The 16,347-nt window shown below is 37.1% G+C and overlaps 2 protein-coding genes across 6 annotated transcripts in view; one reads left to right on the top strand and one right to left on the bottom strand.

Moving 5' to 3' along the window:
- SYT1 (synaptotagmin 1) overlaps positions 1–7,506 on the bottom strand; it is a 522,143-nt gene extending 514,637 nt beyond the window's left edge. For 4 of the 5 annotated variants that reach the window (XM_025881316.2, XM_073900613.1, XM_073900611.1 and 1 more), the window contains exon 1: positions 7,097–7,505. The gene's annotated coding sequence lies outside the window, so the exon portion shown is untranslated. Of the gene's footprint in view, positions 1–7,096 lie in introns of all 5 variants that reach the window. The other variant, XM_025881317.2, reaches the window with a different exon arrangement.
- A 7,777-nt stretch (positions 7,507–15,283) lies between these two features.
- On the top strand, positions 15,284–16,143 carry LOC112831164 (emopamil-binding protein-like). The gene has a single exon (XM_025881369.2). The coding sequence runs from the start codon at positions 15,307–15,309 to the stop codon at positions 15,925–15,927; it is 621 nt and encodes a 206-aa protein (XP_025737154.1). The 5' UTR covers positions 15,284–15,306; the 3' UTR covers positions 15,928–16,143.
- Positions 16,144–16,347: the final 204 nt, after the last annotated feature.

Here is a 16,347-nt window from a genome sequence, read left to right on the forward strand (position 1 = left end):
CTTTTTGTTGACAAGTCACTTTCTTGAATTATTAGATGTATCTCAAGGTGGTTGCTTGGTTTTTTAAATTTAACATTATAATTTTAAATAAAAAACTAAAAATAGATACATGTACTATCATGTTATTAACTAAGCTTTTAACATGAGAATTTCCTGCACCCAGACAGATAAAACTCAAGCATTTCTAGGCATAGAGTGGTCTGATTCATATATATTTAAATATAAAAACTGTGGCCTTGGAGTTTGGACTCTGGTTAAAATAGGATGGTGATGTTATTCTATTTATAGAAGAGATTCTGGTGCTCTAGAAACATGCTGTAATGCCCAATGGTTCACTTTATTCATTCCTCAAATCTGATGAAAATGCTGGGGATTAGGCAGAAAGCCAGCCTTGTAAACCAGGATCTGGCAGAGAATCTAAGTCAGAAACGGATTCAATGCTTTGCTACCTTGTCTTTCTCATGAGAAATTGTGTCAACTGTTCTTAATAATCCTGCTAACTCAAAGCCTGATGGCTAGAGAAGCTCAGCTAGGCCTTCTTCTCCTGTGTTATACCACTTGTCCTTGTCTCAAAAGTCATTATTTGTCTAAAAAAAAAATTGATTTTTTTTCTCAAGTAAGCAGTGTCCATATTTTACAGGTGGTGACCAAGGTCCTATCCACTGTTTACATTGCTAGAATACTGGGGTACAGTACATCATAAAGAAAAAAATACACTCAATTGGCTCTTTCTCCTCAAGCAGAGCGCACACAATTCTAAATGGACATTTTTGTGAGTCCAGCCTGCTGCTGTGATGCTATACTGCTGTTTATATTTATAGTAACGTTCACATAAAATTATGTCAGAAAATAAATTATTAATAATCCATCCTAAAAGCAATCTTAGGTGGTGTTTTACAATAATATCTAGAAGTTCCACAGAAAAGCAAACCAATTCTCAATTATCTGTGATGATAAGGATGAGTTACGTAAATGCTTAAGGGCTCCAGAACAAGACACAAGTATGTATTTCAGAAGTACTAAAGCCTATCCAAGTTCTCTGAAATTCTTTTTAACAAAAAATTCAGCTTTATCCACTGTGTTAATAAGTATAAAAAGTTACACCGATTCATGGTTTAACAATCTCACCATTTGCTTGGATCATTTGTGAGTCATGAAAAGAAATTACATGGAATAAAAGCTCTTTTATACGTTATCGTAAAACATAGAAGATCAACATCACATTTTAAAAGTGTTAGTACTAATTTTGGTATAGCTGTGTATGTTTTCTCTGAGTATTCCATGTGTTTTTGCCTCATGTTGATGAAAATATGCCCACAAATCTCTCAGTAGCAATTAGTAAATCCAATTACCCGCTTCCAAGCTCAAGTGAAGTCTGGGCCACAAGGCTGGCCCAGAGAGGAAATGGACCTCAGATAAAAACAAGAGACTGCCCCCTGGAGGCCACACCCCAGGGGGAATTCTCATCAGAGGTGCAAGGTGGTCTTGCCTACCTTTCACCTCAATTCCCATGTGACTGAAAAGATGGTTGCAGTCAGGGAGGATGTAGGAGAAGGACAAGAAATAGTGTGTCTTATTTAAGCAATTGTAGTATAAAAATGTTCGATATTTAAGTAACTCTGTGATTCTATTTGTGTTTAAGTGCCTATGTGCATTTTATCCTTGGGTAACTAGTTGAATTATTTAGGAAAAACATACAACTCCTTTTACTCATAATATTCTTTGGCAAAATATAATAATTATATGAGTTCTACACTGTTTAGAATTAAAAACAAAGCTACATTTCACAGAGAAATAGGTTCACTGGGATAAGGTAAGACCCAAGTTTCAGTACAATGTCTGGATTTGATTAATTAGATATTTCAACCAAAAATTAATTCCTGACTGAGGCACTTAGCCATATATCTTACCCACAGTATTTGGGATTATTCTGTGCTCAGTTGTTATCTGGTATGCGTGATGAAATGTTGTCTTACGTGACTGTTAGGAAATTATACCTTAACCAAATAGTTTCACCAGATTTTTACACTAGCTGAAAAAGGCCATTCTCATTTTGCATGGAAATTTTCCAGCTCCCATTTTGTACAAACAGCTAAGAAATAAAGGGCATTTATTATCTTCATCTGCTTTACAATTTTCCAGAGCTCCTCTTTAACAAAATTACTCCCTATGTGTCTAATTAGTAGGTTCAACATACTACATGTGAGACCAATACAGGAATGACCATTATTTTTTTCTGTATCTCTACAATAGCAGTAACCAAAAAGATGAACTGTGACCTCCCCTCATTTACATTACTGGTAAATTATGGAAACCAGCATGCCACATAAACTTCCAAGCACTGAGCACTGTAGAGACAAAGGAAACCCAGAGAGAATAAGAACTAGTTCTACACAACTAGAATTTATAATTAAACTAAATATAAAAATTAGAGAAATTAGAGAAATAATTTTTTAAATCTGCTTTGCATTTTTTAAAGATGTGGCAGAAAATTCATTTCTAATACTATTATAAATGTGTTATTTTTATTCCAAATTGGGCTTTAATTTGTTTTAGAACTCTCTTAAATATTGCTTTTAAATTAAGGAAACAGATATTTTAAAAGGAGGCTTCTTTGCAAAAGGACCTCTATAATTTTATTTAAAACTACACAAATAGCTTACTCTCTTGACAACATAGCATATTTCGCATTGTATACACTAAAATAATAGTTTTGTTTAAATAAAACAGTAAAGGTTGAAGTTTTATTCATAGATACAAGAAAGGGCGGCATGTTTTCTTACTTACAATAGATAGCATGAATATATTTGCAATATAATTTAAAATAAGTTTATTTTCCTATTACTAACACATGAGTAGACTGACGTTCATATGCCCTGCTGCCATAGTTTCTTATAGTCCATATAAAATAGTTCTTCAAGAACTCTTAAAATGACAGAGAAGCTAAAGGAAAAATACTGTCTTCTTCTATCTGGAGAAATTAAATCCCTGCTTTAAAAAAATGCCCATACTTAATGGAGAGGTTTAAATCAAGTTTTCAAAAATACTACAAAAAATATTGATCATACCTAGAGTAATTATTAAAGATATCAATCCACACCCCCTTACCTAAAAAGGAATGATAACCATGTCATTCAATTATGTAAAAGATTGGGAACAAATTTACCTTTATGCAAATGTTCAAAGAAACACCTGATAGGAGCCTTAGAAAAACAAAAAGTTTATCCCTCCATTATGTCCAAATCATGTGAAAATATGACTTCAGCTTGTTACCTGTATATAGAAGTGCATCTTCTTGTACTGAGAATTTTTTCTTAATACAAGATTCATATAAAAATAACTTTTTGCCAAAGCCATGGAAGAGCTATATAAAGGGAAAGATCTAGACCCCCTGTTAATTTTGCCTCTGGGTATTCCTAGGCTTTCAACCAAAGAACTATTAAAAGCATCCCCAAGACAGTTATTTTTCTTTGGTACTTTTTACAGGAGTACTCCCTAGCTTCAGCAGATTATTTGATACTTTCCATTAATCTCTAATCCTTTTAGAAAATGTTATGTAATTTAAAAATGTACACACACACACACACACACACACACACACATATATATATGCATACATACGTCCCTAAATGATAAATATTTATGTAGTTAGACGCCATATACTTTATTCCTGTTTCAATAGCTTTGGTCAATTTCAATGGAGAACAAATTCAGCTAAAAAGCATCTCTTATACATTAAACTTTTGATACAGATGGATTTATGACAAACAAATCATTTAAAAATTTTAAAAGTCCACAAGTAGATCAGATATTTAATTTTAGAAAGCATTATTATTTAGCAAAAACACTTGCAAGACCCACACCTACATTATTCTATGGCAGAAAGTCAAACTTTGGTCTTAGTTTTTTGTAGTAACAGACCAAATTTGTTCCATTATGTAATCAAACAGTTTTATTTCTGCTTTCCCTCCCCCAAATCATCTAATCACTACCATTAGAAAAAGAAATGTTATGTTCCAATTTGGCTTTAATGATATCTCTTCCCGACTGTTGCACAAACTGGAAATCATAAGAGACATAAGTATTTCAGGCTCATAGAATTGTCTGTCTTAAGTTGAGTTCTTTAAGATTAGATGTTTCTCAAAACCTGTTCGGGGAATTTCTCTAAATCGATTTAATAAAATGACCTCGAAAGAGATGAATTGATATCATGTCCATGGTGTCTTTAGGCTAACGGGAAGTTCAAATTAACTTTCAGATTTCTAACACATTCTGCATTTATTAATCTTCTATTTCATTTTGCAAATATAATTAAAACAAGCTACTATATTCTAGTTTTACTTTCAGTTAGCACCAAGCCTAATATGCAAATCTTATCATGTAAATACCATGTTATCCATTTTCATATTTCTTGATTAGAACTATCTGATCATTTGACCAAATAGAATAATATTCTCTGTTAGGAAATGAAGCTTTGAACCACTCTGTAACAACTCTCTATTGTGTGGTATTTTATGGAATTAACAGTTTAGGATTTCCTCTGTATAGGAGCAGACTTTAGTTCTGATAAAAATATGTTAAAGTCTAATTACCATATTTGCTCTGAAACATTAATAAGATTTGCTAAGATATTCTTTTTAAAGGAGAAAATATGAAGATTGTATGAAATTATCACACTGCAACATTTTGTGGGATGACAGGGAAATAATTTCCTACAGTGTATCATTTCAAGTCTCTCTCAACCCACTTACTGTATATTGGAATTAGTTCTGACTTCTAGAATATAAAGGCTTCATTTTTCCGAAGTATGTGAAAAACTAAATACTTATATGCATCTCTCTCACATGTCCTTGCTATAATTAATATTTGTAAAGAGACATGAAAATAAATGTCACAAATCAAGCCCAAACTTTTACCTCTCCTAAGACGGTAGAGAAATAAGCAAACAAAATCTTAATTTGCTCACATGGGAAGAAATTGGGTTTCCTTTTTGTACATCTTTTCACGTCTAAACTTGTTAATTCCGTTGTATACTCATGAAGCAATTAAGCGATTGCCCTTTGGTCCTTGTATCCAAAAGGTGGCACCTCTAAAAATTAGTTAGCTTTCAACAGAGATACTACATTAAAAATTAAAAAAAAGGCATTTAAGTGTCAAAGCCCTAGACAGAAGATCTTGTTTTTGTGACTCTAGGTAATTCTACTTAGATAGGAAAGATAAGTGCCTCAAATGGAAAATGGGTTTAGAAAATATGCATTACATTGATGGTAAATGAAACCAGCTCTTCTCTAAGTCAGTGTATAAACTTATACACTAAAGATATGTGCTGAAAAAAATACTTTCTGGGGTACGTAAATTAGTGTGGAAGAGCAGACAGAGTTAGAGAGAAGATTGCCTTTTCTTACCCCAAGTGTGCACAAAGAAAAAAATGTAAGACTTGGCATTTCCCCTGATAAATCAAAGGAAAGGATTCATCTGGACACTAACATCTGCTGGCTTCTCTCTGCTCATGTAGGACCCACTTGGAATGCTTTCCCATTACATTCAACTAGGCACTTCTCTCTACCTCCTCCCATCTGACAATAATCACTTAGCCATCTCTGATGAATAACAGGAAAGGAAAGCTTGTATCACTGATGATGGAATTAGATGCTGAAGCTGCTGTTAAGGCTCTGTCCAACAAGTACCTTTCACTTGACCTATTGTGCCGGCCGGCAGCCAGGGAACATAGTTGTTTTGATATCCTTCTCTTTCTTATAATAAGACACGAGAACAAAAACAATTTTCCTTTTAAGATTTTTAAAATTTGAGGCTATCTTCCTACCATTACTTTCTAAACTTTGTTCCAGTACAAGAGGATTCTTGGCCAACTGAGCTTCCATGTGCCTTCCAAATGGAGTACTGAAATTGCATAAAAACCATGCTTACATCCATTAAATATTCTCATTAAAGGAAAATAAGGCAAGGCATGAATTTGATATCCAGGCAATAAAATGCAAACATAGAGAAAAGGTAGAATGAAGTGGCAATTCATACACAAAATTAGCTTTAACAGAAAAGTGAAACAGTTGCTTTATGTCACCGAAGGGTTAATATTCAATAAAGTGAAAATCAACATGTATACAAAACTAACTAGAAGATTAGCCTTCTCAAAGTAGAACTCCAAACCTCTTGATAACACTGGTGTCACTTACAAATGTTTTGAAACTTTACATTTTTTGCCCCCCAACAAAAAGGCCATGCCAGAGAACCTCAGGAAAGTAATAATCTGTTTTTAATTTTTTTTTCTTTACATGAGAAACCCGAAAGTTCAGACATTACCACTGATGGGCAATACCAAATCAGTCTCACAGGACAGATGGACACAGGAAAAATCAGATGGTTAGCACTTAAAAGCAACAACAATTAAGCAGTTGAAAGTGGGTTAGATCAGTGGTTTATTTCCGTTTAGTTTGAAGGAATCAAGTAAGAGGCACAGCCTCTTGCAAGGAGGAGATCAAGTCAAACTTGATGCTTCCCCTCTCTGACAGCCCGGGCTGGATGGCTTGTCTACTCCCTTTATTCAGTTTAATTGCTTTCTGTACTCTAATTTTCGCGGAGGTTGTATTCTACCTCGGTTCCCCACCCCGGCGGGGGGGCGGGGTGCAAAAAGAAATCTTTCTCTTTTCTTCACCACCCCCCTCTTCCCTCTGAGAAAAGGCAATCCCCTCCAGGATGAGAAAGAAACCCTGTGCCTTCTTAGGATGGGAGGAGGGTGAAGACGCGAGAGAGACTGAGCGAGGGGTGGGGGAGGTGAGAGATTGAGACTGGGGGTGGGGGTCGGAGAAGAAAGAATGAGAAGGAAAGAGGGAGCAAGAAGATGGGGGATGCCCAACAGCAACTCCAGGCTCTAAATCACGGGCGCTGTGCAAAGTGCTTTTCCAGGAGATGTACATGTGGCTCATTGTATTTCTCACAATAGGCAACCCGGGGCTCCCTCCCCAGGTCGCAGCCTCCCACCACCGAAACCCAAGTGTACCGAGAGTAAAATCTTGAGGACGGATTCAAGCAAATGGGCACCTCCGAGGTGGCCACGCTGCCAGTCTCGCTGTCTTACCTGGAGGACCAGAAGGTGGTGCCGGTCTCCGTCCCCACTGCTCTCCCCGCGTGGACCTGTGCAAGACACACACGTCCTCTTGCTGCCTCTGCTCTTGGAGGGGCAGCCTGCAACACAAAAGGGGTGTGTGGGTGTGGGTGTGTGGGAGGTTTCTCAGGGTCACCAGCTGGTCCCAGCTGGCCACCCCCACCCTACACACACCCCTTGGGGCGCTGAGCCCCCCTCTCAGTTGAGCACCACCCTGGGGGGCTGGCCCGGGGTGCAGCCTCAAGTTGCCGCTGCTAAGTGCTGCTGCCACAGCCGCTGCCGCCGCCGCCGCCGCCGCCGCCGCTGCAGAAAGAGGAGGTGAAAAGACACCGAGGGCAGTACTCGGTCTAGAGCATCCCCACACTGCAGCTTCTCCAGGAATCCCTCCAGTGAGGAGGCGGCCGCCCATCAGCTCCCAGCCCCAACCTCCTGATTGGTTCCACCTCGGGTACGCTGCTCCAAGGAGCCAATCCGGGCGCACTAATAATAGGTGGATCCGCTCAGCCAACATCGCCCATCCCAGTTCTGTTAGTGTCTCTCCATCCCCATAGCGGACAGGGACCAGAAGAGGGAGATTCGGGAGGGCTGGGGGAGGGGGTGAACTAAGAGAGGGACAGATCCCAAGGAGACGGAATCAAGGGCATCTGATAAACCCTTTGGGTAGGCTCAGGGATGCCCTGAAACCTGTTCAGCAAGCCATAGGCACAAGAGAAGGAGACAGCATAATACAAAGCTTTCCCCCCCTTTCTTTCTTTCTTTCTTTTTTTTTTTTTTAACTTTCAATCAAAACCTGCTCTGATACTGAGCATGCCCAGACTGCAACAGCACCCTAGGAGTTCCGTTGTGTGTGGGCTCGCAGGCTGTGGGTTTTTGAAAAGGTGGGAGCGGGGAAGGAGAGGCAGAAGTTTGTCTTTGGCCATTTGACCCAGCAGAGTTGCAAAAGCAGAGCAGGGAGGGGGATATGAAAGGATCCTCAAACTGAGACACAGGGAGGGGGTCCTCTGGGCTATCTGAGGCTAATCATAGTATTCTGTCGGGGTTCTGGGGTGGAAGTGGTGGGCAGAATAATCTGAGTCTTGCTAGATGGATGCCAGCCGACTTTTCGTGAAGGGTGCTGTGGACCAGCAATGCTGGGGAAGATCCGTCCCATAGGTGGGGCCGGGGAGCGCGACTCCACCCAGCAGCTGCGGCAGCCAGGCGGTGGAGAGTGCACTGGGAGTTTCCACTGCAGCCACCACTAAGTTTGTAGACTTGGGCCAAGTGCGACCCTGTTGGGAATGCAGTTCCTGTCAGCCCCTTCCCCCATCTCTCTCCACCCTCCCCAGCGCAGTGAAGACTAAAGCATGGGTTCCCTCCCGCCTTCCTCTTCTTCCCCCTGAACGATTCTGCTCGGAAGTAAGAAGCTTTTCCCTTGTGAGAGCGGTGCTGACCTGATTGTCTCTAAGCTCTAGGGCAATTTATAGCTTGGTAATACCATACGAGAGATACAAAACTGGGAGGTTCAGCGAGTGGGGGAAGGGACAGCGAGCTAGGTGAGGGGCGGAGCGGAACCTGGCTTCAGGTAGGAGCAAGTCCACTCTCTGCTCCTCAGGTGAAAGGCTTTCAAAACGCAGAGAAGTTTTTCCCTTTCTCACTCACTGACCTTGCTTTATGGCCTTTGAACCTCTGATTCGTTTTGTTTAGAAATCCCAGCAGTTGGTGTAAACTTGATCAATAGCTATAAATGAGAACTCTCCTAATTGGGCTATTTTACTGACAAGAGTATCATGGCATCTCAGGTAAGGACATAAATAGCTATCTCAATTCCCCAAACCCATCCACTTTGAACTGGAGTTTCATTAACATTGGTTTGCAAAGGTAACTGTAGCAAGAATTCAATTAACAGTAACACATTTCTTGAAGTTTTAATTAAATCTCTCCTATTTATGTAATGTTTAAGATTAAGATCCTTATTCTAAGTGTAGGGTAAGAGAAGACAACCTTGATATAAACTAATCCTTTTAATGACAAATACTTTGAGTATCCTGCAAAATTGTAATTTTATGTAAATTATTATCCTCCATTTTCTAAAATATTTCTCAAATCTTATTTTAGAAAAGTTTCTCGTAGTGGGAGAATTGAGGTAATAGATGTTAATTTAAAATAAATTTTAAGTATTCAATGGGGAAAAATGGAGGAGAGGGGAGGAGGAGAAAGATAAGAATAATTACCTCTTTAATATATGTTTTCCAATAAATGTCTTTGTATGAGAGGATCATTATATCATCCATTTAAAAGAAATCTTTATTCTAAAAATATTCCCAGCACAATGTCTAGATCCCACTTATTAAAAGCTACATGATTTTAATAGTTGCATTCAACAGCTGCATGTAGAAGCAAGTAAACTCATTTTAGAAGAAATTAGTAAGTAGAATATGAATCCAGTTTAGTTATCTCTGTTCCAGGCTCTGGTCCTATCAATATTTTAGCCAATTTCTTTTCCTGTCTACCACCCTACCTCATATCATACCCGACAAACATTCTCTCTCAGTGGTTAGAATCCTAGACAACTTAAATGGCATTAGATGTTTGTATCTCAAAGTTCCTCAAAGGAGACCATTGGCTAACAAGAATTGGGTTTTACTTGTATACTGAGATTAAATTTACAATTAATACCATTTCTGTTCATGAATATTAAGAAGACTCTACTAACATACTGGATGTAGATAGACTCTAGTTTTTGCAAGAATAAGATTTTTATTCTCTCTCCTATTCTTATGTTCTCCCCAAACTCTGGGGATAGGCTGAAGACCTCTACCTGGTACTACGAGGTTGACATCACCTCTTTGTCCTTTATAGAAGACTTGTCTCCATTAAAGGAAAGATCAGGTCGTTTGTCCTTTTCTAATTTTATTTCTCAGATACTCTTTAATCTAGACCCCCAAACTACTGACATTTAATTTATCCCTTCATTGTATGGGATTTTTAAAATATTATTTGCTATTTTAAAAGTGTTTTCATCTGTTTTGCTTAATGTTTTGCTTCTCCGTTCTTTGCTTTAAAAAATACTATTGTTCATTCTTTCTTCACATTTTTTTGCTCTGATTAAGATCTCATTTCATCATTTTCTTTATTCATTTTTCAATGGATTCATTTATTTACAACTTTAATGTTCCCTTTGCCATCTATTTTAGGCTACTCAATCAGAATAGAAACTAAATTGGATTGGGGCACTGAGGAGAAAAGTGTGTCTTATGGCAAGTGTGGGAATTAGAGACTTTAGAAACTAGAAATTCATTAAGTGTAAACCTAGCCAAGGCTTTCCATAGACCACAGAAATGATACACAAGAGAGGTACCAAGCAAATCCTCCATGTTGGTGTAAAGGCGCTTGTATATCCTATATAGCGGTACTATAGAGTTCCATTTAATCAAGATGTTCACATGTCATTAAACATTATACCTTTAATAGCCCATTAATTGTCTGGTAAAATCCATTCATAAGTATCATTTTGTGAAAAAAATGAAAAAATAATCAAGTTTTCTAAATTTTACCTATTGTTTGTATAAATTTATAGCTTTTTAAAAAATTTTATGTTTATATACTTTCTGCCATTGCCTTTCAAGATACAGCTTTTTTTTTTTTTTCTTCTTTTTTTCCAAGACAGAGAATTGATTGTTTTTTTTTTGGTGCTACGATTTTGATAGAATTCCAATTTCACCACTAATTATCTGTACGATCTTGAAAATGTACAAAACCCCTTCCAAGCCTCCATTTTCTCATCTATAATATATACATAAAGATACAACCTATATCCTTAAGTTTTCTTGTGAGGATAAAGTAAAGCAGTGCACATAAAGTGCTAGTTCCATGCACATATCCAGGACTCAAAGATATGAACCATTATTATTATTTTATCATGATTGTCACTGCTACTACTGTACTTTTTCAGATTTCTAATTTCTAGATTTGATTTTCTCCCATTGTTCAGTCTATTTAAGCCAATAGTGGGGTGTACACTCTTCACCTGTGAACGTTGACGTTAGAGGAAAATTAAATCCATATTATAAGAACGTGCTTATACATAAAATGTCAATGATTATCTCTCTGGCATATGTTAGTCTTAGACTGTAATCTTTTAGGAAATGAATAATTTTCTTTTTAGAGAATATGCACTTAAGTACTGTTTTTTCATTAAAATTTAGTTTATATTACTTTTTTAAATTAAGAAAAAATTCTAGTGCTAAAAAACTCATGAACGCTGTGTTTTTGTCTTCTAGCAAACAAGTGGAGCCATCTACTTGTTTTAATGACACTTAAAGGCAGAGGAGCTACCCACTCTGTCTTCCCTTCCACTCCTTTTTCTCAAGATCATTTGGCCTCGCAGTACGGCTAATAATTTTATAGCTAACTGGTGAGGAAAAAACATCAGGGCTCTCTGTATCAGAATTAGATAAAAAGAAATTAACCACATGCATTTTTTTTTTAAACTGGGCACGCACAATGTTAAATAAAGAGAATTCAGAATTGAGCTAGGGGGAAAAAATGAATACAGATGGAAGCCAAGTCTCTGGGGCAGAGAGTAAGAGCCCTGTAATAGAACTATAACACTTTACAATTTCCAAAGAAAACAAAGAGCTAGCAGTATTCAATGTGGCTTTATAAAAACCTTTTCTTAAAGTTATGACTAAGAAAATATTGGAAATGAAAAGGAGGACAGTGACTCAAAAAGTAATATAGTATGTCAGGCTATTGAGGTTAGCAAGGAAAATATTATTTAGGTGAATCTATCTCAAGGGCAAAATAAAAGTAGTTTGAGCTAATGTTAGCTAAAGGTCTGAGAAAGAAAACAAGTGATATATTTTTCAAATACTCTATTTTATAAGAAATATGTTGTGGTGAAAACAAGTTTGCTAAAAGAGCAAGAGCAACATTAAATTTTATATTAATTCCCTCTGAAATCAGAGGGAGGATTTCTATTAAATGAATATATAGAAAATCATAGTTCAACTGCTTCATTCATCTTATGTGAAAAAAGTTTGTCCAGAGAGATTAAATCACTTACTTAAAGACACGGAAAGAGTTATTTGTGATTGGATTCATACAGAGGAATAAGAAAGAAAAAATCTTGTCGTTTGTACTATTACTCTAGCATAAAATTTTTAACAAGGAAATAAGCAAGAATCTCAACAACTTTAACCCTTTTTAAAAAGTTCCTTAGATCTTAATTTCATATAAAGAATACCATGAAGAGGTATTCTGAGCAATCAGACAAAGGTAGCTATTTTAATTCAATGATCAGAAAAGGTTTTCCCAAGAGATGAAAGACCTCTGGTGGTGCTAGGTTAAAGTAAGAATTTAACATTTGTGGTGTTGAGCAGATGGAGAGCAGATTCTGTGCATGTCTAACAGATCAGAAGACCGTGGAATTGATTTGGAGGAAGTCAATGAGAAATTCAGAAACCAGGTAGCAATAGGCCAGTAAATAATGGTAATTCAGGAAATTAACTTTGCTGTGCTGCCTATTCCTAAGACTATAGATATATGTTGGTAAGAGAGTGACTGTAGTAAAAACTGAAGTATATACAACTGAGATTTCCATGATTTGATTTCTTAAATGTGTCTACAAGATGCAGCTTTCTTAGGTCTTTTATCTAACTAAGGTTGAATGTTTTGGCATGTCTAATGTAGACATTCATGCTAAAAGAATTAAGAACTTCAGACCATCTATTCAATGATTATTGCTTATAATTGTTTTATTCTTTTCAAAATGCCTTGATTTTTTCTGCTTAAGTATGGGTTTCTCAACAATCCGTATGTTTATACTTTCATTTAAAATGATGGGTTTTTAAAATATTAAAAAAATGAACTGGATTTTTTTGTTTAATCTCAATTAGAATAGATGTGCTTAATCTCAAACTTTACATACAGAATTTTTTAATATTATGCTTTAAATTTTTGTGACATTTTATCTGTTTGCAAACCACATATTGAACAGTGCTAAAATAAAAAAAATGATTAAGCAATCTGTATTGTTAATATCCCCAGAAGTTAACATTTAATTTTTAAATATAAATTGTTTGTGGTTCAATTATAGTATTTTTTCCTTAAATAATTATCTTAAAGAACAATTTCTTTATATACTACCTCAAGCCTTTTTCAGGGAATCCATCATCAGGTAGAAATTTATTTCATATCTTTTCTTCATTAAAAATATTTCTTCTGAATGCTTTACAATATTTTTTATTGTTTGTTTGCTCTTTGCAAAGTTCTTAGAGGTTTAAGTTGTTTATCCTTTATAATTAACAAGCTTAAGGTTTAACAGGGAATTAACACATGAAGCTTATGGGAAGCTGTTGCCTGTTTACTTATTTCTGTAGGTCTGTAGCCAGCAGTCTAGTTATGGGTCTGCGAGTGTTAATGGGGGGAAAAAACCTAGACATGGGATAGAGAGATGCAAGGACAAACTAGAAACTGAGAATATTTCTGTTACACATCTGTCAGATTCTGTCTGACATCTGAGCGTATGAACCTTCAGTGAATAACAGCTACAGCTTTACTTCTGTCTTCCATATGTCACACGAGTACCTCTGGACCAACTTTTTTTTGGCATCATACATAGAAGCTTCTGGAAAACAGTTTGCACCTTGACACATTGACACAAAACTATGTGAGAGATGTATATGAAATAAAGAATATGTAATTTGCAAATTATGTTTCTATATGCCAACAGTCTTAGAAGAAATGAATTTACCAAGTTTTCTAGATAAATGGCCAATATACAAAAATATATTTCTCTATATAAGAAACAAATAGTTAGAAGTGACATTTAAGGGGTTCTGTTAAGCATCTGTCTTATGCTCAGGTCATGATCTCAGGGTCCTGAGATTGAGACCTCACGTCAGGCTCCCTGTTCAGTGGGGAGTCTGCTTCTCCCTCTTCCTCTGCCCTTCCCCCACCCCCGCCATCACTGTGCTGTCTCAAATAAAATCTTAAAAAAAAAGTGACATTTAGTATGATACCATTTATGATAACATCAAGAGATATTAAACACCTAAAAATAAATCTAACAAAATATGGGTATAATCTCTACATTAAATATTATACATTGCTGAGAAAAATTTAATGAAACCTAAATAAATGGAAAAAAATGTACCATATTCTTGTATTGGAGGAGTAAATGTTGTTAAGGTGTCAATTTGTCCCATATTGATTTATAGATCCAATTCAATACTAATTTTAATGTAACTTGGAAAGCTAATTAAAAATTTATGTGCAACTCTAAAGGTTTTGTGTTTTCCATGAAATTATCAAAGAAGTTCAACAGAGTTGAAAGTCCTACACTACTCAATGTGAAACTTTTTATAAAGTTTCATATTCATAATATTCACTTTATTGATACAAGAACAGTCTAATAGAACTGAAAGTAGAGTCCAGAGACATATGTATATATACAGAGAGAGAAAATTACCTAATTTGTAACAAAGGCATATCATTAATTCAGGGGGGAAGAATTTATTTTAAAAAAATAATGCTTAATAAATGAAGGATTTATTTTCAACAAATGATGCTAAATGGAAATAGATCATAGATCTAAACGTGAAAGGAAAAACAGTAAAACTTCTGGAATAAAGTATAGGAGAATATCTTGATGAGCTTGAGATAAAGAATTCTTTTTTTTTTTAAGATTTTATTTATTGGGGAGCCTGGGTGGCTCAGATGTTAAGCGTCTGCCTGCCTTCTGCTCAGGTCATGATCCCAGGGTCCTGGGATCGAGCCCTGCATCAGGCTCCCTGCTTCTGCTTCTCCCTCTCCCACTCCCCCTGCTTGTGCTCCCTCTCTCACTGTGTCTCTCTCTGTCAAATAAATAAAATCTTTAAAATTTATTTATTTGTCCAAGAGAGAGCACAAGCAGGGGGAGTGGCAGGCAGAGGGAGAAGCAGGCTCCCCTCTGAGCAGGGAGGCTGATGCGTAACTAGATCTCAGGACCCTGGGACATGACCTGAGCCGAAGGCAGATACTTAACCGACTGAGCCACCCAGGCATCCTGAGATAAAGAATTCTTAAATGGAGTACAGAAAATGCTAATCAGTAATGGAAGGATTGACAAAGTCAACTTCATTAAATTAAGAACTTCTGATCGTGAAAAGACATCATTAAAAGAGCAAAAAGGCGCCTGTCCAGGGCCCCCGGCCGCCGGCCGCATGGGCGCGGGCTGGGAGCTGGGGGCGGTGGCTGGCCGCTCGCTGCTGCTGTGCGCCGCGCTGCTGCTCGCGGGCTGCGCGCTGGGCCTGCGCCTGGGCCGCGGCCGGGGGTCGGCAGACCGCGGGGTGCTCGCCTGGCTCTGCTACGACGCCCTGGTGCATTTCGCCCTGGAAGGCCCTTTTGTCTACTTGTCTTTTGTAGGAAACGTTGCGGATTCCGAAGGCTTGATTGCTTCATTGTGGAAAGAATATGGCAAAGCTGACGCAAGATGGCTTTATTTTGACCCAACCATTGTGTCTTTGGAAATTCTGACTGTGGTCCTGGATGGGTCTCTGGCATTAGTCCTCATTTATGCCATAGTCAAGGAGAAATATTACCGGCATTTCATACAGATTACCCTGTGCGTGTGTGAATTGTATGGCGGGTGGATGACCTTCTTCCCAGACTGGCTTATGGGAAGCCCCAACCTCAACACCGACAACTGGCTCTACTTTGGGGTCTATCTGGTATTTTTCAATAGCGTGTGGGTTCTGATGCCAGGGCTGTTACTGTGGCAGTCATGGGTGGAACTCAAGAAAATGTATTACAAAGGAACCAGTGCAGGGAAAAAGTTTCAGTGAATTTTCAAAATCACAGACACTGGTATCTTGCTTTATAAGCCAGAATGGGTCAAACCTTTTTGTTGGTCAAAATGTAATGCATTCCTGTGTACACTTTCTTTTTCTACTGTTGTTCCTAAACAGCCTATTTCAAATTGATTGTATGGTGGCAAGTTTTTTTTTTCTTCTTCAGTTAAATTACAATATGGGGAACAGAGAATAAATTTTAACTTGTAATAATAAAAAAAAAAAGAGCAAAAAGGCAGAACACAAGTCAAAAGAAGTCATTTATAATTCATATATCTGACAAAAGACTTAAATCCAGAACAACAGAGTTTCTAGCATCTTAGAACAAACTAATAATTGTTAAAGGCAAATCCTAACAAATTCAACTTCATCAATATTAAAAATTTCTTTTAAAGAAACAATAAATTGAATAGG

The sequence above is a fragment of the Callorhinus ursinus genome, unplaced genomic scaffold, assembly GCF_003265705.2.
Source record: "Callorhinus ursinus isolate GAN/ISIS: 27379988/994484 unplaced genomic scaffold, GSC_fseal_2.0 scaffold14, whole genome shotgun sequence".
Classification (NCBI taxonomy): domain Eukaryota; kingdom Metazoa; phylum Chordata; class Mammalia; order Carnivora; family Otariidae; genus Callorhinus; species Callorhinus ursinus.